Source organism: Myxocyprinus asiaticus, chromosome 29 (assembly GCF_019703515.2).
Source record: "Myxocyprinus asiaticus isolate MX2 ecotype Aquarium Trade chromosome 29, UBuf_Myxa_2, whole genome shotgun sequence".
Classification (NCBI taxonomy): domain Eukaryota; kingdom Metazoa; phylum Chordata; class Actinopteri; order Cypriniformes; family Catostomidae; genus Myxocyprinus; species Myxocyprinus asiaticus.
The window spans coordinates 16099391-16126075 of NC_059372.1; the positions used below are offsets into that span (position 1 = coordinate 16099391).

The 26685-nt window shown below is 38.2% G+C and overlaps 1 protein-coding gene across 1 annotated transcript; it reads right to left on the reverse strand.

Moving 5' to 3' along the window:
- Positions 1 to 232: 232 nt before the first annotated feature.
- On the reverse strand, positions 233 to 23292 carry LOC127420117 (XK-related protein 7-like). Its single transcript, XM_051662117.1, has 3 exons — positions 22775 to 23292; positions 8153 to 8352; positions 233 to 3224 (listed from the first exon to the last, which is right to left on the reverse strand). Exons 1-3 carry the CDS (start codon positions 23290 to 23292, stop codon positions 2260 to 2262), a joined length of 1683 nt encoding a protein of 560 aa, XP_051518077.1. The 3' UTR covers positions 233 to 2259.
- Positions 23293 to 26685: the final 3393 nt, after the last annotated feature.

A 26685-nucleotide genomic window follows, 5' to 3' on the forward strand; every position in this document is an offset into this window, starting at 1 on the left:
TTAAGCTAATTTCCACATGAGTGCAGTATACATAAAATACAATTCAATGGTTGTGAAAAACTACCACCAGGAGCACATTTTAGTTATTTGTGTGTAAAATGTGGCTGTTTACAATAATACTACTACTATATATTTTATTTTTAATCTATGGATGATTTAGTTTTAATTATTTTTAACATTATAAACACAACAAAATACACTTTTTAATTGAATGCTTGGTCAGGTCAGTAAACACACAATTTAACTTTTTATTTATTTTTCAGATAAAGAACATGGCTAAAGTTAGACTTGTTTCTATTTGTAGTCGACAGCATCAGTCGACTCTACAGTGTAAGGCGACGTCTTTTAGCGTGTCTACAGTCAAATCCAGCATTAATCAGAGTGAACATACAAGCTGTGCTGAAGTGTCCCAGCTAGCACCAACATGGTAACACATTACAAAATGGACATATACGTAATGGTTATGCCAAAAAGTGAAACAGGTTTCTGATACAATGGACTTAGCAATAACATGATATCAGTCAGCATAGCACAAACCAAATGATTACCGGTAATCAACTTCTCTTTCCATCCACCAGCCCAATAATCAGTTAATGCAAAAAATGTGCTTAGTCATTTGAGTTGTACACTAGTGAAAGAAAGAGAAAGAAATAAAAGAAAGAAAAAGAGAAAGAAAGAAAAAAGAGAAAGAGAGAAAGAAAAAAGAAAGAAAAAGAGAAAGTAATAATAATAATAATAATTGTTTTGACCAGTTAAAATACCTATATAATTTCATCATCTGTAATCAGTTGGTAGATTAAATTGTCACATGAAACAGTAGGCTTAAAGATGTATTGATGTGAGAAATAACCACAAAAAGACACAAAAAAATTATTAATGTAAATGGAAAACAGAATATAAAAAGAATAGATAAAGAGACAGAGAATACTGCATGGATTTGTTCATATGCATCAAATCTCTAATTCACAATTCAAAAATTATTATTGCACCAGATTGTGTAAATCACATGAAACAGCATAATCATAACGCTGATAACGTTTTATGAATTATATGTACACATATGCTATATGGTTTTTCTTCCCTTTAAACTTCACATAATAAACCCACTCATAATTTAAACTCATGTTTGTTACCTTGTTTGAAATACTGTTGTATTACCATTTTCACTTCCATATTACAGGCATAAAATAAACCAGTTTGATCAGGATTCTTTGTCCTTGAGATAAAACATCATTCAATCCTTTTTAAAGTTGCATTCAGTCATTTTTCAGCATCAGACCCAGTATTTCAAGTATGATACAAATGTCCTTTGAGAACATTTGTAAAAACTGAAAAAAAGCATTTTACAGTGATATGTGTTTCCTTGAAAAGTGAGCAGAAATGTCCACTGAAAAGAGACTTTGATGATGTAATTGTGAGTTTTTGAAAACTCAAAACAAGTTTTTTCTTACAAAGCAAGGAGTTTTGAGAATAAACGTCTTGTTTGTCCTTGAAGGTAATACAATTTGTGCTTAAAAATGCCTGTTGGTGTTATCTCTTCAATAAATATTTTCAGAATATGAACCATAGACATTTTTAAATGAATTTTTCATTCACGAAATGTAAAGATAATAGCTGTTGAAGATCGGAATTCACCTTTCAGATGCTGAATTTCCAAATGTAAGTAATTTGATTAAGGCCTTTAACAAGACATCTTACCATTTTATTTGTACTTAGAGTATCACAACCTCAGAACCCAATAAATTACTAGTGACTGGATTCAGTAATTACTGTTTAGGGCAGCTGCCACAAGTGGTTTGAAATGGTTTTTACCTTATTAGGAAGTGTTTGAGCACCTTCACTGTCAATGGACCACACAGATATGTTGTTTTTTTGATCATACGTTGTTAACACAGCCCACACTTTGTTGTCTCTGGGGTTCTTTCATAAATTTGCTCGAAACTGCCTGTTGAATGGCCTCCTACATAATCTCCTAACCCTCTGACACAATAACCTGTAGTAATGGCTAATGTCACCGCAAGGTGGCCCTTTTTTAGACACTAGCGCATCGCGCCACATGCCTCCACAGATGAAAAGTGTCAGTAAGGGGTCATGTGGAGATCTGACAGGCTCAACGTTTTCCCCTCCCCCGCCTCGTTTCCTATACATCTACTACAACTCCACCAAATAAAGCTGGAGAGGACAGACTCTCCACGCTTGTGCTTTACATCCTATACTTGAAGAAGGTAAACAGCTTATCAAACTGAGAATCCCCTGTGTTCAGACTGTTGTCTCATACTCCATCACTTCCTTGGGTGTGCCTAGACAGCGATACTGAATCTTTGGTGTGACTGGAGCTGCACTCTCCAGCACCAAAATTGTCTTTCGCAGTCTGCGATCAATGAAGTGGGCGTCCCATGCTGGGTACTGCTTCCTGGGCAGGTCGATGCGAATCACCGGGCCCTCTGTCCTTGGGGTGAGGTTAGGTGCTGGAGTTCGTGGTCCCACAACAGGCCGCACTTTAAACACATCTCCACCATCTCCTCCCAATACTGACTCTCCTCCTTTAGTCCTCTGCAGTGTCCGTGGAGGGCTGCTCACTGCATCCAGAGGAGGTGCTGAGGTGGGTGAAGAAATACAAGGGTCTGAAACAGCACCCACCTGCACCCCACAAAATCCAATATAGGCCGCAGACACAGGGCCATCTGGGTGCAGCAGGCTGTAGTAGACAAACATAAAAAATGTCCCCAGGGCGTAGCTACAGGCCACCACGCACACAACCACCACAGCATAAAAGTCTGAGGTGCGTGGACTGCGGTAAATATACCACACGGCAGTGAGGGCCACATTTTCAACCAGCACTATGAGGCTGTAAAGGAGCAGACGGCAGCGCGTGGGGCCCTCACGGACACTGAACCAGCAAAATATGTACACAACGCCCACCATCATGTTGTAGATAATCTCCTCCCACTTAGACATGCAGAAGTCCGTCTCACCCTGGATGATCCAGAAAGTCATGGCGCACCAGTGTGCCACGATAAAAATGCCAAAGTAGAGCTGGAAGATGGAGGCAAAGAGGGCAAAGGCCATCGCACGTGCTCCTACAGTGAACAGGTGCCACAGCATGTGCACCACCACGGCTTTATACGACATGGGAAGCTTGTCGTCACGAGAGTCCCGTAATGCCTTCTGATAAGATGCCATCATCCAGCCCAGAGATACCAGAGAGGCAGATGCAGACAGACCTGGAGTGACAGAAAGACAATAGAGACAAATATGGAGTCAGTACGTAATTATTGTTTTAGGTCTTTAATTATACTGTAATTGCATTACATTGCTGGAAAAAAATATAAAACTTCGTTTAAGGATGGTTAGATGATATCAGGGAGGATTTTAAGTGTGTGGGTGAACTAGAAAAAGTTTATGTCTCAGAGAAATCTAATGACTTTTTTTTCCTCATTTTTCTCATTGTTTCCCCTAGACAGCAATTAAAAATGAAATACAATTCAGATAAAATACAATAAAATTATATACATTTAAATAAAATAAAATTGATAGTACTGTACATTTTATTAATTTTTAATATATTTAAATTTTATTTTTATATTAAAATGTAATAAATAAAGCAGAACAATGAATTAATTTAAATTCATTTAGTTTAAATCATGTTACTTAAATTTTCTGCTACTCACGATTCAAATTTCTGGAGATTCATTCTAGATGTTACAAACTGTGCTTAGATTTGTCAAGATATCGAAGTTTGCAATCAGAAATTTCAGTACTGTTACGCTGGGTACTTGGAATGGAAGAGAGGAGACTTAGGAGTAGATTCTTTAAATCTTTTAATAACAAATCGCTGGAGTGGAACAAACAATAAAACATAACATCATAACATAACACAACGTAACACTTCAAGGACTGAACATGGATGAACAAAACAGGAGGGTATTTATACAAACAAGGGCAGATGATGCAATGGAGGACAGGTGAGGATGATAGGGAACAGATGGAAGTGATGAGGGCTGTGAATTCTGGAAAATGTAGTCAGGGGGAAAACTTCCAAATAAGTGTCCTTGAAAAACATGAGGGAGGGAGACTGTGACATTACCCCCCCCCCTCAAAAGGGCGACTCCTGGCACCCAAAGATGGATTAGGAGGGTAGGGTGATGCAGAAGGAGGATACAAGGAGGACGATCAGGAGGCCTGGGGGTTGGCTTCCAGGCTGGGAATAGATCTGGAGGCGGAACCACTGGAGGAGGAGACTCAAGGGAAGAGGGCGGAGCTGTGGAGGGCCCAAGAGGCGGAGCCATGGGGCGGAGTCATGAGGCGGAGCCATGAGAGGCGGAGCCATGAGAGGCTCAAAGGGTGGAGTCATGGAAGGTGGAGCCGTGACAGGCTTGAGGGGCGGAGCTGTGGAAGGCGGAGCCGTAAAAGACTTGAGGGGCGGAGCCAGGGAACTTGGTGCCCGGAGAGTAGCCGACGGCTCGAAGGGCCAGTGTGGAGCCGAAGGTTTGGAGGACTGAGGTGGAGCCGTAGGGAAGGAGGTCCCCGGTGAAGCCGGAGGCTTGGAGTGACGAAGCGTAGCTGGAGGATCGGAGAGCCGAGGCAGAGCCAGGTCACTGACCGACCAAGGCGGAGCTGGAGGGACGAGGGACCCCGGAGAAGCCGATTGGCTGAAGGACCACGGTGGAGCCGAAGGGACATAGAGCAGAGGTGAGACTGAGGGAACGAATGACCAAGGTGGAGTCCAGGGCTCGGAGGGTCTAGGCGGAGTCGGAGGGTTTGAGGTTCCCCTTGACCATGGTTTCGCAGGGGGCTACAGGCTCTGGGACGGTTGGGGCTACAGGCTCTCGGACGGTCGGGGCTACAGGCGTGGGCGCTGGCTCGTTAACCGTGGCAGGCATGGGCGCTGGCTCGTTAACCGTGGCAGGCGTCGAGGGAGGAGCCATGGCAGGCTCCAAGGGAGGAGCCGTGGAAGGCTTCGGGGCATCCACTGTGGGAGGAGACTCAAAGTCCTCATCCTCCACACCCACAGTGAAAGGTGAGCCGCAAAGTTGCAAAGCCACCTCCATGAACTCGAGCAGCATCCAGTGAGGATCCGCCAGAGGCATTAGCTCCTTTAGTGCACTATTAAGACCAGCCCTGAAGAAAACCTCCAGAGAGTGGTCATTAAAGTGCACTAAATTCACCAGTTGTAAAAACTCACAGATGTGATCCTCAACTGGACGGTCCCCTTGCTCGAGGAGGAGGAGCCTGATGCCATCGGGTATCTCCATCTTGTTCAGGTCAGTCCTTCTGTTACGCTGGGTACTTGGAGTGGAAGAGAGGAGACGTAGGAGTAGATTCTTTAAATCTTTTAATAGCAATCAATGGAGTGGAACAAACGCTGGAGTGGAACAAACAATAAAACTTAACATCATAACGCAACCCTTCAAGGACTGAACATGGATGAACAAAACAGGAAGGTATTTATACAAACAAGGGCAGATGATGGAATGGAGGATAGGTAAGGATGATAGGGAACAGATGGACGTGATGAGGGCTGTGAATTCTGGGAAATGTAGTCAGGGGAAAACTTCAAAATAAGAGTCCTTGAAAAACATGAGGGAGGCAGACTGACAAGTATGAACTCAAGCATTTTGGATAAAAATTGTCAAGACCAAATTATCAAATGTATGCTATTAACATTTATTTTATACTGTATTCTATACTCTTAATGTATACCAACAACTGTCTCTTGAATTACTGTGTAAGGACTTAAAGGAGAAACGTCTGACACAAAGTTGATACTTCAGTGCAGTAGATCTGGAAAATCCATAAAGTCTCCTGAGCTATGAAAGAGCAACCACTGAACAATACAATTTTTCTCTGGGCTGATTCCATGAACTTTTCAGGTCAGTTTGAAATCAAGTTCTACCAATGTATAATAATTCAGATGAGTAAATAATATATAAAGAATGACAGTACATTTCACCATCCTGCTCAGAAAATGAAATTGTCTTTGGGTGCTGTAAAGAGTGTAGAAGCTCTCATGAATATTTGATCAGGTTCCTGTCTGGCCATTCATTAGCTGACCCATTTAGTCAGGAGAAGTCAAAACTGAGAATCTCTCCTAATCAGTAGGAATATAATCATTATTTAGTTCTCCAGCCGTCACTTGTAAGTTTGATTAAATATTATAATAAAAATATGTTTTTTAGAAGTTAAAAGTATGATTTACCTTATAGTTAAAGGTGAAAATGTATATTATTCTTGGCAAGTCAATAAAAATACTTTTAAGGTAACCTTTTGTTAAAATTACGGTGAAAAACAAAATTTAGGCATTCCTAGAAGTCCCTCTGTGACCCATCACATTTGATTATATTTTATTGAAATAGTTATGTTTCTTCTTATTTTTGATATCAGTTTATGTTGTTTAGTTAATGTTTTTGCTTTATTTTAGTATCAGACTGATGGTGTTTTTTGTTTGGGTGAGTGACGCTGTCCACTGTTTTTACATATTTATTGGCCATTGCTCATGGAAGAGCCTCTCTTGATGAAATTGAAGTCATCATGTGGGCTTTTGATTTCCACCAGTGTTACTATGATGGGTAACAGTATATTTAAAAGTTCAATGCAGATTTATGTAGTTCCAGTAGGTCTCTATATTAAAATTATATAGATTAATGATATATGCATTAATGGTAAAATATGCAGGCACCAAAATGACATCCAATAATGTCTGAAACATGGTCACTGTATTTTTTATGGTGTGTTTCAGGCAAATTTAACAGGATTTTTTTTTTTTTTACAGTAACAAGAACGTCTCTTGGTATCGTGCTGACTCTTACATCATTTCTATAGCAACCGATGTAGATGAATACTGCACTGCATTGTCTGAACAAATAGATCATATTTCATCACTTGCAAAATGGCAGTGGGAATAGTCAATCGACTAATGGATTTGTGAGCAGTGTGAACAAAGGAGAAACCTCACACTGAAAAAGTGCAGGTTAGGACAGAGCAAAAGGACACACTCTTGCACTAATGTCTGTACTCTGTACACTGCTGACTATAAGGTGGATGTTTACCTTGGGCATCTTCTGAGACTTGGGTATGCCTTGCAGTGGAATCAAATTTTTTATTTTTTTTTAAGCTTTCCACAGGTTCATTTTTATCTGTGTGGAACAAAATGTGCTCAGCAGTCTTACTGAAGGTAATATGAGTAAGGCTGTCACTGTATAAATACCACTTTAGTCAGAATGGTATAGAAAAAAAGAGGGATGTCAGATCAAATGATAGCCCTTCAACGGAGATCATATCCTTCAGTTAACTATCTCTGGGTGTTCTTCAGAGTCACAGTTTCCTCTTTGACATTTGGATAAAATTCCTCAGGGAACATTGTCAGTGGCTGCAATTGTTCCCATGGAGCTGTACTAATGCAGCAGTGAGTTTTTGCTGCTCTGTAATCAAAGGCACCTGTCAGGTGGGTTTGTAACTATCACATATCCTGTATATTCATGACAGATCCAAAGACAGACTGGAGAAATGAAACTACAATTAAAGATGATTTTAAATGTCACCATTATACAGTATATAATGAAACTGACATGCAACCACTAATGTGGTAATTTTCTAAATCATCATTTGAATACTGTAATTTCATGTTAATTGTTTTATTGCTTTAATTTATTCATTGCAATTTTGGAGTGTATTCTTCCTGGAGATAATGGAACAAATCCTTAACTACAGACTGCTGATGTAGTGGTTAATCATTAACAAAACTACTCAAATATTAATCTTATTAAAATGGTTAGTCTGACCTAAAATATGTATGCAACCAATTTACTTCCAAATTCGATCACACATATCACTTCCTTGGTATTTACCAGCTAATTTGCAGTTAGGTTGAAAATGAGCTGCTATGCAGTCTCCTGCTGTGAAATTACACTCTAAACATTAATGATGGCCATTTGAATTTCTAAACAAATCCTATTGTGCCACATTCAAATTAGATGTAATACAAAAAACACAATAAAAGGCACAGAATACTTTATCCTCTGGTTGGGTGCATTGCAATATGACTAATTGGGTGACTGATGTAATATAATATAAACAAACAGCACAGGCCCAACCAATTTCTATCATGCTCTGATTGAGACAAATTTAATCAAAGATGTGCAAAGTGACTGACCCTGCAAGGGAAGGACCTGACTGGTCTGGATCATTATGCTGAGTTGCAGAACAAGCTGTGGGGCGCTCTTCAGGAAGGTCTCCAGCAGCCTCAGCATGCTGATGTCAGCATTCTCGAACATCATACGCCAGTAAAAGTGTCTGTGTTCATGGTCCCCACGCCAGCGGCTTTGCACGCCCAGATATAAAGCATGGACATATCTGAGGGACAGCCAGAGAAGAAGAAGGGTTAGCGGATAGTGGATTGCAGGAATGGGGAGCATTAAAATCAACATGAAACGGCATTCATAACCCTTTTTACTTCCGTACTGTGGCATAGTGAAACAGAATATTCAACAAGAAAAGAAAATTAGGTGGGACATGATTTCATCCATCGGGATAGAGCGCAGCAGTCAGGTTTCGAAAGCAAAATCCCATTCATTGAATTGGTTTTTAACGATAACTTAGAAACCTATAAAGACTGACTTACCATGAACTCAGAGGATGTTAATCAACAGGATATGCCTCTGTTTAAGCCATCTGTTTGTGTTATTTCAGCTTCACTGTTTAAAAAATGTGTTTAATAGCAGAATTCCTGGTGAACAACTACACTACCCATGATTCAGTATAGAAAGATCCACCAATCATAGAACCGCGGACAACAAAGCATGCCAAAGGAGCTCTGAAGCGACCGGCCACACACGTGACGCACTGGCCGGATTCGAAATGGCATACTACCATACTACTCTTACTATTTCTGCCATAGAATAGAAATATGAGAATGGTGCTAGCAATGCCAAGATCATGGGTTCGATTCCCAGGGAACACACAAACTGACATGAAATGTGTACTTTGAATGCACTGTAAGTTGCTTTGAATAAAAGCATCTGCCAAATGCATAAATGGAAATATGGCAGAAGTACACATTTCTACCTTTGTCTTATTTTCAGATTTTTAAAATACTTTTTTGCATCAAATGAAAGTTTGTAATGTTGTGATTCACCTCAGAGCTCGTGTGTTTGGTTCATGGCTCAGAACGAAGGATGAAGGATTTTATGAAATCCCTACAGAAGAAATGAATGGGAAAAAATACTTCCAGAACCAAGCAGGCTAAAAAAATGGGCGGGCAATGTTGTGTACTATTTCTTAGATCGTGAAAAGTCGGCAGTTCATACCAGAATGAAGCCCAAACTGAATGAGAGTTTACAGTCAGTTGTGTAGGACTACTTTTTAATGGGGTCATGGAGACTCAAGTCAATTTCACTATTGAGAGCATCTCAACTCACTCAGTGGAAACACTTTGTTTTCAAATCTATCGTTATTTACTATTATTGGTGTAACCTTCATTACATTAACTAGCATGAAATTACTGCATTGACAATTGGCAAGATTTTAGAAAGACTGCATTGCTTACAATAGCTGCCTTAAACAATGCCTAAATACCTGGCTTCAACATTATTTTCCACACGTCCATGGCCTAGATGATGTCAGCCGAAAAGAAAAGTTGTTTCATAGGTGGAACAAGGTATTACATTTTGATGATTACGAAGACAAACATCCTTTATCTTTGGAATATTATGCACTGATGAATTATGCACAATTAGACCAGGAATGTGTATTAAAAAAAGGAAACAGGGTCAAATTTGATTTCACTTTGACATGAAAGTGTATCAAAGAAAGCCAAAGATGTAAGATAAGCTAGAAATGACCTCTTGATTCTTTTTAATAGAGATCATCAGACCTTTAGTTATATCTACCACTTTTATTATGAACCGTTTGAAATGCTGAATGTCACAATTCTCTTTGAAGCGAGTCTGTAGGAGAAGACATAGAGTCTGTCCATTGTGACTGCAACCATTTGAAATATGCAGTGTACCTGGTCTGAGTGCTCCAACATGTCATGTTCTGTCCTCAACACTACAGTCTACAGGCTGTCAAAGATGTTTTGTGAGACACACCAAGGTCTTTGCATGTGAGGTAACATGGATATCAGAGAGCATTTGTTCACAAGAGGAATCACTATCTTTCACTTTCATTATTTCTCATTACTATTTTGTGATGTATGACCCCAAGACTACACTGTATATCTTGTTAGATGGATGTAAGAATGGATGTAAAGTATTCCTTTATTGAAGGGTGGCATAGCCATTTTAAAAGATATGAAGCAAAAAAAAATCGATTAATTTTATAAGAAGCTGCAGCTGTGCTTTGAAACATTTTTATGTGAGCTCCTTGAAAAATCTGACTTTTCATGAGAGTTAATTTGTTTCTTTTGACAAGAAGTGCCATGATATTTCAGTCTGTCTCAAGGGTACTGAGAGTAATAGGAGTGCTCGCTAGATGGCAGGAGATTGGCAGAATGAATCACCCTGACTTGATGAGGTCTATAAAATTGCTCCACATCCTTCTCACAACTTGCTGTGCGATTACAAAAGCAGCCCCTAAAAGAAAAATCAAGCAACACAGAGCTTGGGAGAATGGCTGTCAACGAGTGTGCTTCATATTTGACAAGTGACTCAGACTCTTGCTTTTAAATGAGCAAAGGGTGTGTTTCCAATGAGGCAAAAAAAAAAAAAAGCCACTCTTTTTGCTTGTAAATTTCCATCCTTCAGGGCACGATATGCTATTAGACTAAATCAAACCTTTGAACGTTGAGCATGAAACTCTGTTTTTCTTCTTGTACAAGGTGAAAGTCTACAAAACAGGCACACAGCTCCAAGGCTGAGGAGAGATCCTTACACAAACACCAACGATTGGCAGGCTAACCATCAGTATCCATGGTGACAATTGACAAACATTACAATTGACAGGCTTGGCCCATTATTTTGCTTAAGGGTGCTGTATAAGCGATTTAAGCCGTTTTGGAACTTTCACCAGATAGCCGTTGATTAGCCACGCAACTTCTTTCCAAAACACAGGCACACTTGGAGACCATTGTTTGAGAGCAGATGGAGGGCAGGGGTACCTCAGAGCGATGCGCCATCCGGCCATGAGTGTCTCATGGGAGCAGGACACCTTACTGGTACTTATACCAGCATATATGGGCTGCCCTGTGAACGCACACGATGATTGACAAGCAGAATCAAAGGATCTGACCGCAGCCCGCAGACATTTTCTGGATGTCATTTAATTTAAAAAATCACTTACAGCAGCATAACATAAACCGACAGGAAACAATCATCTGCTAAGCCTGCATTTCACATTAAAAGACTTTGTGTGGCTTCTATTTAAAGGACTTTTCAGTCCACCTTATCGAATAAAGCGGAGTAGTCTCGTGATGAAGACCTCACTGTAGAGAGTTTTTGCCTACATCAAAAAGTCCTTGTCATTCTGTTCTCAGTTCAGTTCGGACTATTCTGTCATAGACTTGGATTTATCATGTGTATTTAACCGCAATATGTTTTATTTTAATTTTTTTAATGTTTTTATTTTATTTTTTGTCCAAATCGGGAAATGATGAATACAGCAAAAGTGATTCATCATAATGAGGCAATAACATGAGAAGTGCTACAATACAAAGTTTCAATTGCTCAGAGATGTAGTAGGCAGGAAGGTGAGAGACAGTGGTGAAAGAATCGAGTAAGATTTCTTTTTTGAGTAAGAAAGAAGACAGTTGTAGGATTGGGATTAGAGATCACGAAAGAGATGCTTCTTTAGATGTTTCTTGAAAGCAGTTACAGAATTAGCTGCTCCCGTGGAATTCGGAAGGTCGTTCCACCAATGAGGAACAGTGGAAGTGAAAGTCAGAGAAAGTGATTTTGTGCCTCTGTGAGATGGCACCACAAGACGTTGTTCACCATCCGATCGCAAGCTTCTGGAGGGCACAAAGACTTGAAGTACTGAGTTTAGAATAGATATATTAGTTAAGTTACATTATAATATATCGATATTTTAGATCCCCTAATGCAACCCTAACCCTAAACCTAACACTTATAAACAATGTAAAACATGTATCAGGCAGGTAAACGTAACTGCAATAATTTTATTTAAAATAAATTATAATATGGATATTTTGGAACACCTAACCCCACCCCTGCACCAAAACTTCTCTCATCATTTACTCACTCTCATGCCAACCCAGATGTGTATGACTTTATTTCTTCTGCAGAACACAAACAAAGGTTTTTAGAAGAATATCTCAGCTCTGTTGATCTTTACAATGCAAGTGAATAGTGACCAGACCTTTGAAGCTCCAAAAGTCACATAAAGGCAGAATATGAGCATATAAAGGCACTATAAAGGCGGTTTTACATGGGACGCGGTGGGCGGCAGGCTTTGCTTGTGATCTTGCCACCTCTCTTGTATACAGGCGTTTTCCATTTACATGAGAGTCCCCTACTGTTTCAGTTCCAATAATGCTAGTGAGCGCTAAGATGCTGTGTCTCTGAGGTGATTACTGTAAATATTGTTTTCCATGTCTCAGGTGAGTTCTGCATTTATTTTAACAAGTGGTTAACAAAATAGACTTTGTTATTTAATATTTTTATTGGCAAATTCGTATACATATTATAAATACCTTAAATAACATTTAAATAACAAAAATCACATCAAGTGCTACATTTAGGTTTGTGTTCTAAAGTTCAGGAGTACTACACTCTCCTCCATGATGTTTTTGACTATGTAAAAGCTACATGCAATTTGATTGGTTGTGAAAAAATCCCCTCTGATTCTCGTGACCGAGCTTGGAAAGCGGCACGGCTTCAACTGCCTCCTCCGTTTTGCCGCCTGCCGCCTCTTTCTCACTGAAAATGAATAGGGAGCATGTGGTGACTGCGTACCAAGTAAAACCGCCTTAAATCTCCACTTTCACTTTCACATTCTTTCACATTGAAAGTGAAAGTGGAGATTTATGATAAAAAAGGACTTAAGTATTGATCTGTTTCTCACCCACACCTATCATATCGCTTCTTAAGGTATGGATTTAAACACCAGTCTTATTGATTACTTTTATGCTGCCTTTATATGCTTTTTGAGTTTCAAAGTTCTGGCTACCATTCACTTGCATTGTGTGGACCTACAGAGTTGAAATATTCTTCTAAAAATCTTTGTTTGTGTTTTGCAGAAGAAAGAAAATTATACACATCTGAGATGGTATGAGGGTGAGTAAATGATGACAGAATTTTCCTTTTTGGGTGAACTATCCCTTTCACAAGCAGATACACGTACAGTCACAATCATTTATTCCCAAAATTAAATAAATAAATAAAAACACTACAGAAGTATTCCAAACGACTCCTGCATTTAAAGTCCTCCAAAGTCACACAAAAACTCTGTGTGAGGAACAGAGTAAAACTTGAGGTTTTAATTGCTAAATATCTTCCTCTCTGTGAAGGCAGTTCAATCTGCCCTCAGCTAATAAATAGCTTAGTTCCTGAAAGTCAGATAAATATCTGATCAGCCCTCCTCTCTCTCCTAAATTACAACACTACAATCACACCCTTGAGAATGACAGCGAATGTGTGGAAGAAAGAAAGAAAGAAAGAAAGAGAAAGAAATGCATTAATGTTTTGAAACAGACTGGCAGCGGGTTAGAATCAGATTGTCAATCATTTAATTGCAAAGCAAAGCCCTACTGTGGTGCTTATGAGACACTGCATCATTCCCTGTGTTAAGGTGTGTCGCAGGTGGTGATGACAGAGTTAGAAAAATGGAAATGCTTTTTATTTCCTATCATCATATACTTTTATATCATCATATCATTTTATATATGTCTCTCTCTCTCTTTCGTTCCTCTATAGGAACTTTAACAAAAAATGTAATAGCTTTTTGAAGCATTATCCTAATTATGATCATATGCACAGGGCCAATGAACATGATCATTCTTGTAATCTTTACCAGGGTCTAATTACTTTTTATCTCTTCCATTCAGATTTTTAAATTAAAATGACCTCTGTGCATTTTACTCTGTTTAGGGAGTGTGGCATGCAATATCTTAACATAGAAAACAGACTAAAAACAGTTTTTATCAAGCAGGGGTCTAAAAATCTCAAAATAAACCTTCCCTGCCTGTTCCTTTGAATTTCAGTCAACTGCAGTAATGCTCGCAACTGTCGTCCTCACCAGCTTTAATTGTCAAGCTATTTAAATAAGCACTATTTTGACATTTGCTTCATCAAACTGGTCAAACTTGGTGATTTTGTGAATATACAGTACAGTATACTGTTCTTCTGCAAACCAATGATGGTTAAATGTTATTTCATCTCTAAACTTCTTTCAAAAACAAAATATAACTGGAGTTTGAAATTTTATGTCAAGTAAATAAGTCAGTTTAGACATGTAGGAATAAAGTAACAAAATGTGATGCATTAATTCAAGTGTGATATTCTGTCTCTTATGGCTAATACGACATTGAGGAATGTAAAGGCGGTGAGCATTTGAGAAAATGCCACTCTTGTATTTGCAACACATACAAACACATTAGGTTTTCGGACATGGTCTTTCATTCAACAGAGTATTTGTATTTAATTCATCCTGTCAGTACTCAGTGCATTGCTCAAACGTTCATATCAGCCATACTCACAAACATGCACAAACCCAAGTCACACTAAAATCCACACTGTCTACAGCTTCCTCCAGTTTATCAAGCACACAGTAACCACAGCTTAAGTTTTATTAGGTTTCTTCCTTTTCTCATCACAGTTAATCCCGGTGCATCCCCTCTCAAGAATTTGTCTCAAGTAGGCATTAAGCTGTTTGGCCAACAGCTACACACATCCTCCTCTCCCCTCGAATATATCCTCCTCGGTAGAATTTAACTTTGATATCCACTGGGTAAATTATTCACACAATGCCTGTAAATTATCGCATTGTAACAGATGAGATTTTTTTCATAAATTGGTGCATTTCGCCCTCCCTCATATTCATCCTCATGAATATTCAACTCTGTTTGAGTTTCAGCCCAGCTGGAAAAGTCTTAAGTACTGGATTTATTTATAGCACTTTTAAAAGGTAATAAAGATGTTAAACACACTGCTGGCATGCTCAATAGGGTACTGCATCTGGTAAAACTTTCCACTGAAGGAAAGACCCAATGACAGTTATTCTGCATGCTGTTATATTAACCCCTGAATCAAAACCTGCCAGATAGATTTAATTTTTCTGGCTGAATAGGATGTCACCTCATGTGAGTAATGGAGTAATTTACCAGCTAAATTATACTGAGTGAACAAGCAAATGCATAGTGAAGTAATCTCTTTTGCTGTTGTCATTCTCTCTGGTGATAAAGGTGACATATATCTTGAAATACAGCATAAACTCATGCATGCAGCAGGCAATGTCTTATATGTAAACAAATAAGACTTTATAAGGCGATGAATCTCTTGCAGGCCCCACAGTAAGATATTGCGACACTGCTCAGAGATAGAGGACGTCTCTCTCAACACAGCCTGTTTAAAAGTGTGTTTTCAACGCCGGTGGTAGTGACTGATCCTAATTGATCTTGCTCATCTAAAGCTGGAGGGAAGATGGAACTGAAACCAACTTTGAATACTATTATGATGCTAGTGATACTTTGTAATACAGCACTTTTCATACCACTGTCTCCTAAGATGATTCGCTTATGTTTTCCTCTCTTGTAAGTCGCTTTGGATAAAAGCGTCTGCCAAATGAATAAATGTAATGTAAATGTAAACTGTAAGTGTACCAGGTCAGAGTTACTTCAAAGGAATAGTTCACACAAAGATGAAAATTTTCTGACCCTAAAGAAGTGCTCAAGAATGCACAAAGGACGTCAAGATTTTCATTAAAATAAACATTTTGGGTTGTTTCTCACAAAAACCAATCATATGCCTTCAGAAGTCTTGGAATATGATGCCTGAGCCGCATGAACTACTTTTATGATACTTTGATGTTTTTTAAGTGAGTATCAATCAACTGCTATTTTATGAAAAATATGTGCTATTTATTAAAAAGAATGAACAACATTATTAATGAATATTCTTTAAATGCATCCTTTCGTGTTTCACACAAGAAAGAAATTCATACAGTCTTGGAACGACATCAAGGTGAGTTCATTATGACAGAATTGTCATTTTGGGGGGAAATATTCTTAACTCTGCCTTCTCAGAGGTTACTCTCAAATAGGTAAATCTAATTACAAAATGTTTAAAGGGATAGTTCACCCAAAAATTAAAAGTGTCTCACCATTTACTCACTCTTATGCCATCCCAGATGTGTATGACTTTCTTCTGCTGAACACAAACAAAGATTGTTAGAAGAATATCTCAGCTCTGTTGGTCCATACAATGCAAGTGAATGGTGAACAGACCTGTGAAGCTCCAAAAATCACATAAAGGCCACATAAAAGTAATCCATAAGGCTCCAGTGGTTAAATCGATATCTTCAGAAGCGATATGATAGGTGTGGGTCAGAAACAGATGAATACTTAAGTCCTTTTTACTATAAATCTCCACTTTCACTTTCATATTCTTTCACATTTTGAAAGTGAAAGTGGAGATTTATGGTAAAAAATGACTTAAATATTGATCTGTTTCTCACCCACACCTATCATATCACTTCTGAAGATATCGATTTAACCACTGGAGCCTTATGGATTACTTTTATGTGCTTTTTATGTGCTTTTTTGCTTGTTTAGTGTTTACTTGCTTGTTTTGTTTACTGGGGGGGTTACCTGCCCCCATCCCCCCCGGAATCTATGCCCCTGACTGCAGGTAAACACTACAGCTATAATCCCTCTAATGCAGGGATGTGACAAGACCAGTGCCGGTGGCAGCTTTAATGGCATTACTGCTAATTCCAATCAAACAAAGACAGAGAGCCTGGAAAGCTCTACTCTAAAGCTTTTAAGCAAAGTCTCTGCCAGAGAGTACTGAAAGGTGAAGAAGAGAAGAAAATCAATGTGTTTTTATTGCAGGTCAAACAGAGGTAACATGAAAATGGTGAAATGTTGTGCTAAAAAGGTGCTATTCTTAGCAATGCTAGATAGACGAACAAAGAGAGAGCACAAAATATTTCATTAAACACCAAGCTTCTGTGCCAGTGATGTTTTCCTTTAGTTGCGCTGAAAATATTACGAGTTAATTATATATTCATTGGTACATAGCTCAGCAGGGCTTTGGCTAAATTCTCAAGGCTAATTTGTGAATGAAATGGGCTAATGGTTCAGTTTATTCAAATGAGATGACAATTGTTTCCCCCCTTTATTTTTTGCTGGCTGGCTTTGAATCAGTGATACCCTCATCCTCTTTCTGAAAACGGTAAATGTGTAAAATTGTTTATTATGGTTAAATGACATTAAAGGAATCATTTACCCACAAATAAAATTATTGTCATCATTTAGGCACCCATATGTCTTTCCCATATGACTAACACAAAATGAGCTATTTATAAAGTAGCAAATTGTCCAAGCTGCTATTTTCCATACAATGAATGTGAATAATGATCACAGCAGCAAGCAAGATTTTGCCTGTTCCTCACACAAAGCCAGCGTATGGCTTCAAAAGACTTGAAATATGGCACATAATTCATTTGAACTACTTTCATTATGATTTTATACAGTATTTTTGTCCTTTTTGGAGCTTTACATCCCTTGGTTGCCCTCCACTTTAATGATATGGAATAGAGAGCAGTTCAGACATTCTGCTAAACTTCTCCTTTGGTGTTCTATGAAAGAAAGAAAGTCATACAGGTTTGAAATGACATAAGGGTGAGTAACTTGCACTCTTACAATGTAAAAATCAGAAAAAGTAACATTTTCAGGAAAAGGTCAGAAAAGGGGATCCTTTCCAAATAGACAAAGGAAATCGGAAATCCACAAATCAAAAGGTCACAAGTAAGGGCTGAAGAAAAGTATGAGTGACAGACAGAGAATGATACACAGACAGCATGAAGAGGACAGTGTGCATGTGTTGTGACAGAAGCACAAACCAAGTTTGATCGAAATGATTGACAGGTCTGTGATATCAATGGCTGCAAACATCATTAACCATGCATTACCCTGTGGGTCAGCCAGCAGCAGTTACAATCCAGTCACATAGAAGCTCAGCCCTGTCATTTCTGATCAACACAAAAGACGGGCACTTTGCTGCCTTTATGTTTACAACCACAATTATGCAGCACTTGCCTCTAATATGTGTGGGTGTATTTCTATTGATTTATATGTGAGTGTATTAAACTTTAGTCCCCAAATGGCCACAATTTTAACTGCAAATTTCTTCCAGACATTATTATGGAAATTGCTTTGTGTGTTGTGAAGTTCTGTCTGTCAGCAATCAAGATGTTTAAGAAATGGCAACACTAGCTGCACTGAGTAAAAGCCTGAAAGGGAACTGGTTTAACAAGAATGCTTAACACCATTTCAGAAACAGTAATCAAGAATTTAAAATGCTAAAGGTAACACTTTACAATAAGTTTCCATTTGTGAACATTAGTTAAAAACATTAGCTAACATGAACTAACAAAGAACAATAATTTTACAGCATTTATTAATCTTGGTTATTTTAATTTAAACATAATTTGTAATACATTTTTAACCCTTATATTGTGTTCCGGTCAAAACTGACCAATTAACTTTTTTTGGGAGGGGATTTCATCTAGTTGGAATAAAATTCTATGACTTTGTTCACACAGGGCATCTGAACACACACAAGATAATTTTCATAAAATTTTATTGGTTTTAGTTCCCTTTGTTACACGTGGTGTTCCCGGCCATTGGAAATGAATGGATTAGACTACAAAATACAGAAATATTAGGTGTTCAGGAGCGTCCCAATCCTGTAGATGAGGACATACAACCCCAATTCCAAAAAAGTTGGGACAGTAAGCAAAATGACAATAAAAACAAAAAGGAGAAATTTGCTAATTATTTTCACCCTTTGCTATATTGAAAGAACTACAACTAAACATTTTATGATGTTTTACCTTGTGAATTTCATTGTTTTTTTATTTTTTTATGTACAGTCATTTCAAATCAGATGATTGCAACACACTCCAAAAACGTTGGGACAGTCGAGTGTTTAACACTGTGAAACGTCACCATTACTTCTAATAACACGTTTTAAGCATTTAGGCACTGAAGACACAAGTTTGTTAAGTTTAAAAAGAGGAATTTTCCCCCATTCATTCATTATGCAGGTCTTCAGCTGCACAATTGTACAGGGTCTTCCTTGCCGTATTGTGCGCTTCATAATGTGCCACACATTCTCAATTGGAGATGGTCAGGACTGCAGGCAGGCCAATCTAGCATCTGCACTCTCTGCTTATTCCGCCAGTATGTGGTTTGAAGTTGTCCAGCTGAAAATGCCGGGACGTCCCTGGAAAAGATGGTGCTGGATGGCAGTATATGTTGCTCCAAAATTTATACATATCTGTCTGCATTAATGGTGCCCTCACAGATGTGCGAGTTGCTCATGCCATGGGCACTGACACACCCCTGGCCCATACAGACACTGGCTTTTATTCCTGACATGATAACAGCTTGGATGATCATTTTCCCCTTTGGCCCGGAGAACACGACGGCTGTTTTTCAAAAACTATTTGAAATGTGGACTCATCGGACCAAAAAGGTTTACTAAAGTTATCCCAAGCCCATGTTCATGATATCAATTACAGATGAATTATATTATTTAAGACAGCGATGTCTGAGGGATCAGAGATCACGAGCATTCAGAAGTGGTTTTCGTCTTGCCCTTTACGCACAGAGATTTGACCAGATTCCTTGAATCTTTTAACTATATTGTGCACTGTAGAGGGTGAACGCCCAAAATCCTTTTAATTTGTCTTTGGGGAACATTGTTCTGAAAGTGCTGGATTATTTGCTGAAGCATTTGTTGGCAAATTGACAAGTCTTGAATGATCCTTGCTCTTGAAGAACTAGGCTGTTTTTGAAGGATCCTTATATACTATAACATGATTGCCTCACCTGTTTAACATCTCCTGTTTCATATCGCCATGTTATTTTAAATTTTTCACATCGCCTTGTTATTTTAACCTGTCAGATTGTTATTAGTCTTAAATTGCTCCTGTCTAAACTTTTTTGGAGTGTGTTACAATCATCTGATTTGAAATTACTGTACATGAAAGAAAAAAAACAATGAAATTCACAGGGTAAAACATCATATAATGTGTAGTTGTAGTGTTTTCAATTTTGCAAATATAATATAGAAATCACTACTTTTTGTTTTATTAGTATTTTTCATACTGTCTCAACTTTTTTGGAATTGGGGTGGTATGTGGATGTGTGTTTGCACACATAAAGTCCTCGGACATGTGCGCGCACGCACACACACACACACACACACACACACACACACACACACAAACATGTTGGTACTCCTATCTTTATGAGGACTCTCCATTTTATACTGTACAAACTATATATTCTACCCCCTTACCCTACACCTACCCCTAAACCTAACACAGAAACCTTTTGGCATTTTTACATTTTCAAAAAAATACTTGTTTAGTATGTTTTAAAGCTGTTTGAATTACGAGGACACTAGGGGTGTCCTCATAAACCACATTTATAGCATAATACCCTCGTAATTACTAGGGTGTAACCTAAAAACCAAAAACTCATAAACCACAAAAACCAACTCACACACATTATTGAACACCCTTTTGTGCATCATCTTTCCATGTGCACTCTGAGGAATATTTCAAGATCTACTTATATTATGTTGTGTTTGGGTTTGTTTGAATCGGGATAGTCTGCTGTAAGTTAGGATATGCCATTGTCTATGTTATATGTGTGTTTCTGGAAGATATAAGAAAAAATGTGACAAAATACACTCCTGTTTGTGTGTCTGTGTGAATTTCATTCACTAATACTCACTGCAGTTAGGCCTCTGAGTGAAACAAATTTGTTCATTGCGTTTTACTAACCGAGACATTTCCAACGATATATAACACATGGTTATCTCATCTTTTTATGTTTTTACCAACTCTGAATATACTGTAATTGTTGTGTAACAAATTGCTAATTCTGAGAACAAAACAGTTCTAATTTTTCAGCAAATTAAAAAGCATTTTTAAGAATTGGTAGGATCAGCTTTATATAGATTGTAAAGTCCAGATTCTAAACTTTAAAATGACACCTATTTTGTTTAGATCAAGCAAGTTGTAGTCTGGTTATTAATTTATTACAAAAACGTATTATTATAATTAACTATTTACTATTAACTATTATTAATATTAGTGCCCCCCACCAGACTGATATATGCTCAGTTCAATTAATCCTTCTATCAATAATCATAATTACTTAAAAAGAAGTTGACAAAAAGATCTAATGCAATATATTGGGATAGTATATGCAATATGAGAGATTTATTAACAATCTGTGTTGGTCGGTCATTTTTGACCGGGAACACAAAAGGTGTTAGCACAGACAAACACAACACAAGCGTTAAAATCAAAAGTTGTATATGTTCACATCTGTTGATGAACTAAGAACTAACTATGAACTAACATGAACTAACAATGAACAATTGTATTTTTTATTAACTAACATGAACAAAGATTTATAAATGCTGTAAAAAAAGATATTGTTTATTGTTAGTTCATGATACCTAATGCATCAACTAATGTTAATGAATGGAACATTATTGTTAAGTGTTACCATGTCAAAATCAAGGATAAGAACGAATTTAGCAATTTATAAAAACTTAAACTAAAAAAGAATTACATTTCCAGTCAGTCATAGCTATGCTGAAATTAAACCATTGTCAATGATAAGTAATATGAAAAAGAGAAAATTCAATTTGGCAACTACTGTACACTGCTCTAAAGACAAAAGGATTTCAGAGTGTGCATATAAGGCGATTTCTGGTGGACAGATTGAATGAGTGGATGAGTGGAGGAGTCTCTCCGGGAGATTATTGACCCAGAATCTTGGGAGAGGTGGAGGAGGAGGAGGAGCCTGGAACCAAATGGCTTGGAGATAATGATGAACTGGCATGGGACAACAGGAAATACAAAGCAGTGATACTAAGAAGGATGATCCCTTTTTCTCACTCTAACTGCAATAAGTCATCAGTGATTCAAACATGCTGTACTCTATAACAGCAGTGAGGTTTTTAGTATAATGCACCCCCTTCGCTTGTTTTCTTTGATATATGAGAGACTATGCTGAATTCAAATCAATTTGTGCAAAACTATATTAAATTCGACTGCCTGAGTTGATCAAACCATTCATAATGGATTTTTTGTCATTCTTACTACACTGTAAAAAATGCTAATATGCAATTGTTACCTTATTTATATTAAAATCAGTGATTTTTTTCCCCCCAGTTTTTTTTAAATGTTACCACAGGAAAAAAATTTTAGGTTACATTTTTTTTTTTTCAGTGTGCTTCATGTGGAAACTGGTTTTATTTGAGCCTAAATGTTATTTGATCTGACTAAATAAACCTGACAAACTAGGATATACCAATGAAAATAATTTGTATGGGTTTAAGAAGAAATAGCTTTTTACGGTAACAATAGCAGGTTACCACTTGAATGATGTGGCCACGAAAAGGCTCCCAGATTATGCCTTGATGTGGGTGTTCCGCTTTTGTCGGAGAGAGGGCACGCCACAGGAACACACAGAATGACAGAAAAATTGAGGGAATTAATGAACTGCTGATGTCGCGCCATGGAATTTACGACGGATTGGTAATTTCTGTTTAATTGGTGTAAACGGACATACCTCCAGACCTGTGCCAGCTGAAAAATGTGCACGATGCTTTGGATGAGCCACACACAGGCTCTGCAGCAGGTCTGAGCGCTGCTCCGGGTTCCGGTGACCACAGAAGAGCGGCCAGCGCCCTGCTGATCGCTGTCCTTGGTGCTGAACTGGCTCTCCGCATTGGACGCCGCCACCATAGCAGCTGCAGCCGTGCCGCTTCCGTTCGAATCCAAGTAATCGAACACGAACCATCGGAAACTGAGCACCTGCACCACTATAGACGGAAATATGATGAAAACGAGTGTCAATGCGAACCACCAGTAGTCCCGCCTGAGATAGTAGTCGGCAGACAGCCACAGGTCTGAAGCCCCGTCCGAAAAAAAGACCAAGAGGGCGCAGAGGGTGCAGCAGCAGTCCAGGAGGGAATACTCCTTCCCGACGGGACGGCACTGCGGCGAGCGTTTCTCCAGACCTGGGAGGCACGTTGGCGGAATGTCATTCTGCACAGAAACGGCTGTACCGTCTGATTTCGCGGCCATGTTTGTTGTAGAAAAGAGAGTAGGTATAAAAGAGAGACGAGAGGGATGGGGGTCGCATGTCTGTGTGGGAGGAACGAGGGAGGGAGTAAAAGAGGGTTGGGACGACAACGGTTCTCGTTATTCCTTGTTTGAACATCATAACCTGTTTGTCCTCTTGAAAGCAATTTACTCTGAATGTCAATAACATTACAGGCACGTTTAGAGTTTTATTCAAACGCCTATTTGCTGATACACCGTAGAATTGCTGAAACGACACGATGCCTGCAGATTCAGACTGGACAAGGTAGTGCCTACTTTTGCCTATATTTAGTTGTCCCCATAATGGCTAAATTATGTCATAATGCACCCTTGAGGTGCAAATGCATTGAATTGACAGCACACTTTCAGCACATTGAGTACCTACTACACAAATGTTTGTTTCTAAACATAAAAACAACACTGAAACCCCTTTTAAGATGACTCTACTCATTTGATTGAGTAAACTCGTTCCCTCAATTGAATTGTGTAATGGAGTCTCCAAATCTTAAGTTGACTTATCTGTTCATATATAATTAACTTAACTAGATTCGCTATTTAGATATGGTTGTTTCTACTGTTGTTAATAATTGTAATTAAATTGATTCAATTTTAGATCAAACAATAGCACAGCTTATATAAAGATCATAACTGATAGGTCAGTCATTAAATAAACTTAATTCTCCAGAGAAATGCATATACCTGTAATTTGCACAAGCACAAAGAGAATTAAGAGTCAATAGGGTTCAACTTGACCATATGGAACACAGATCACCCAAATGGTGGCTTCACACAAAACAACTATTTGCAACAAAGCATGATAAATAATACTACAAAAGAGCTAAAACCTCTATAAATTCTTAATTACAACTATTTAAATGCCCCCATAGCTTCCCTTTGACCAAAAAATAATGAATAAAGTGCAACACATTATGGGTGTTCCCCATTACCTCAATTTTGTACTCAAAAGTTTGAGTTATTAACACTTAAAATCTATGGATTTTCAAGATAAATAAGTTCAGTGAACTTAAATATTTGAGTTATGAACCCAAAACCTGACATTTCAAGTAATACTTAATTAAGACAACTTGATATTTCCAGTAATGACAACTTTAGGGATCACAGTGAAGAGTAGAGTAAGATAGAAAATGTAAAATCATCATTTGTAGATTAATGACACCAACCTATAGGGCTGGATTTAGTAGAAAAATAAAATAATAATTGGCATACTAAATAAACTTTGAACGGTTGCGTCATTTAATTGCTCAAACAATAAATGTCCAAAAGAAGGACACACCATTCTATTTAGCGAGTTTGGCTACTCCATTAAAGGAATGTTTTGGGTTCAATACAAGTCAATCTCATTCGACAGCATTTGTGGCATAATGCTGATTACTACAAAAATGTATTTAGACTTGTCCCTCCATTTCTTTAAAAACAAAACGAGCTTACAGTGAGACACTTACAATGGAAGTGAACGTGGCCAAGTTTTGGAGGGTTTAAACACAGAAATGTGAAGCCTATAATTTTATAAAAGCACTTTCATTATTTCTTCTGTTAAAACTTGTGTATTATTTGAGCTGTAAATTTGTTTAAATTTACAGTCATTTTAGGGTTTGTTGACATTACATCATCATGGCAACGAAGTTGTAAAATTGGCTCTAACTTTACTCAGAAAAGGTTAATAAGTTTATCACACTAAAATTATGTTAACATGCATATTGTTCAAGTCTTATGGATATACTTTTGTAAAAGCGAGTATAATAATGATAAAAATTTAATTCCATTATAAGTGCCTCACTCGAACCTCGATTTTTGCTTTTTTTTAAAGAATAGGAGGACCGAGTCAAAATAAATTATTGTGGTACTCAACATTATGCCACAAATGCTGTCGATTGACCTTAACTTGTATTGAACCCGGAACATTCCTTTAATTTCAGTGAAGACAAAACATAATGCTGCTCCATACAATGGCATTCTATGGCATTGTGTGCTTCCAACTTTGCTGCAACAGTTTGGGGAGCGCCTTTTCTATTCCAGTATGACAATGCCCCTGTGCACAAAGCGAGATCCATAAAGATGGTTTGCTGCATCTGTTGTGAAAAAAACTTGGCTGGCCTGCACAAAGCCCAGACCTGAACATCTGTGGGGTGAATTGGAACATCAACATCTGTGAGCCAGGCCCCATCACCCAACAACAGTGTCTGACCTCACTGATGCTCTTGTGTCTGACTGGATGCAAATCCTTTTAGCCATGTTACTACAGCAAATTATAGTGGAAAGCTTTCTCAGAAGAATGGAAGCTGTAACTGCAGCAAAGGGGGAATTGATGCCTATGATTTTGAAATTAAATATTCATCAAGTAGGCTACAAGTGGTGTCCAAAAACGTTTGGCAACATAGGCCGCAATTTACTAAAGGTTTGCGTATATAAAAACGTGCAAACAAGACAACATGCGCAAAAAGGTGCAAGCTGATCTACTAACATAGTATACTGAGGGTTGAGTCTTTCAGACGTGCAAAATAGCGCGTCCTGTCCTTTTCTGCGTGTTTCCCTTGATGAATATGTCATTTTAGGCGTTCCTCCATTCGCATGCAAAATACAGGGTGGTGTCAATGCAAAAAGAGAAATTAGCTCTCTAAATAAAATTATTTATTAAGCCTGAAAGTCATTACGGATTTGAAAATTGCGAGAGGTATTTAATATGATTGAAAGGCAGGCATACATTTTATTCGGGTACGCCAACACACTCACGGCGAAATCGTCAGGATTCGTACGACTTTTCTAAATTTGGCTAATTCGTATGATATCGTGCGACTGCACTCGTTTGAATTCCAACTAACAAAATGCTGGTGCAGAAGCACATGTCAAGTTAAAGTACTTTTCCTCAAAAGTAAAAACTGTGTTTTGCAAATTTGAAGTCACTTTGTTCTACCACCAATTCACCCCAGAATCCCGATCAGCTGCTCATTGCAAAAAGTGAGCTGCACCTGAACCAATGCCGGTTAGAGGCAACTCTTCTACTGACCCTCCACCTGTATTTTTGGGCGAGGTTTTATTATATGCAATTTTTCTTTAGTTCTTCTTCTTATGTCTTGCCACCTTCTCTTAATGTCTGCAGTTGTTCTTTTCATTTACCCACTAGGTTGAATTTGTTTGTAATTTTGTCCCATATTGTATTATTTTGTGTTATATTTAAAGTATTTTTTTCTGTTACTCTCCGGTGTGTTTATTCGCCTCTTTGACTAAGATCTCCAACGCTACTGTTTCGAATTTCATTTTCTGTTTATGGTCACTTGTTTGTTCCAAACCTGTCATGGCATTTGGTACAATTACCACATGCAAAAACTCCCTTAAAATATGGGTGTGTCTAAATTA

What these genes read in the sequence shown, in the direction of transcription:
- LOC127420117 (XM_051662117.1), bottom strand. Translation starts at nt 23,292, where the DNA reads ATGGCCGCGAAATCAGACGGTACAGCCGTTTCTGTGCAGAATGACATT. An exon ending in CAGCTGGCACAGGTCTGGAG is followed by an intron (nt 8,353 to 22,774) that starts GTATGTCCGTTT and finishes GCTGTCCCTCAG; the next exon opens with ATATGTCCATGCTTTATATC. An exon ending in TCAGGTCCTTCCCTTGCAGG is followed by an intron (nt 3,225 to 8,152) that starts GTCAGTCACTTT and finishes CTGTCACTCCAG; the next exon opens with GTCTGTCTGCATCTGCCTCT.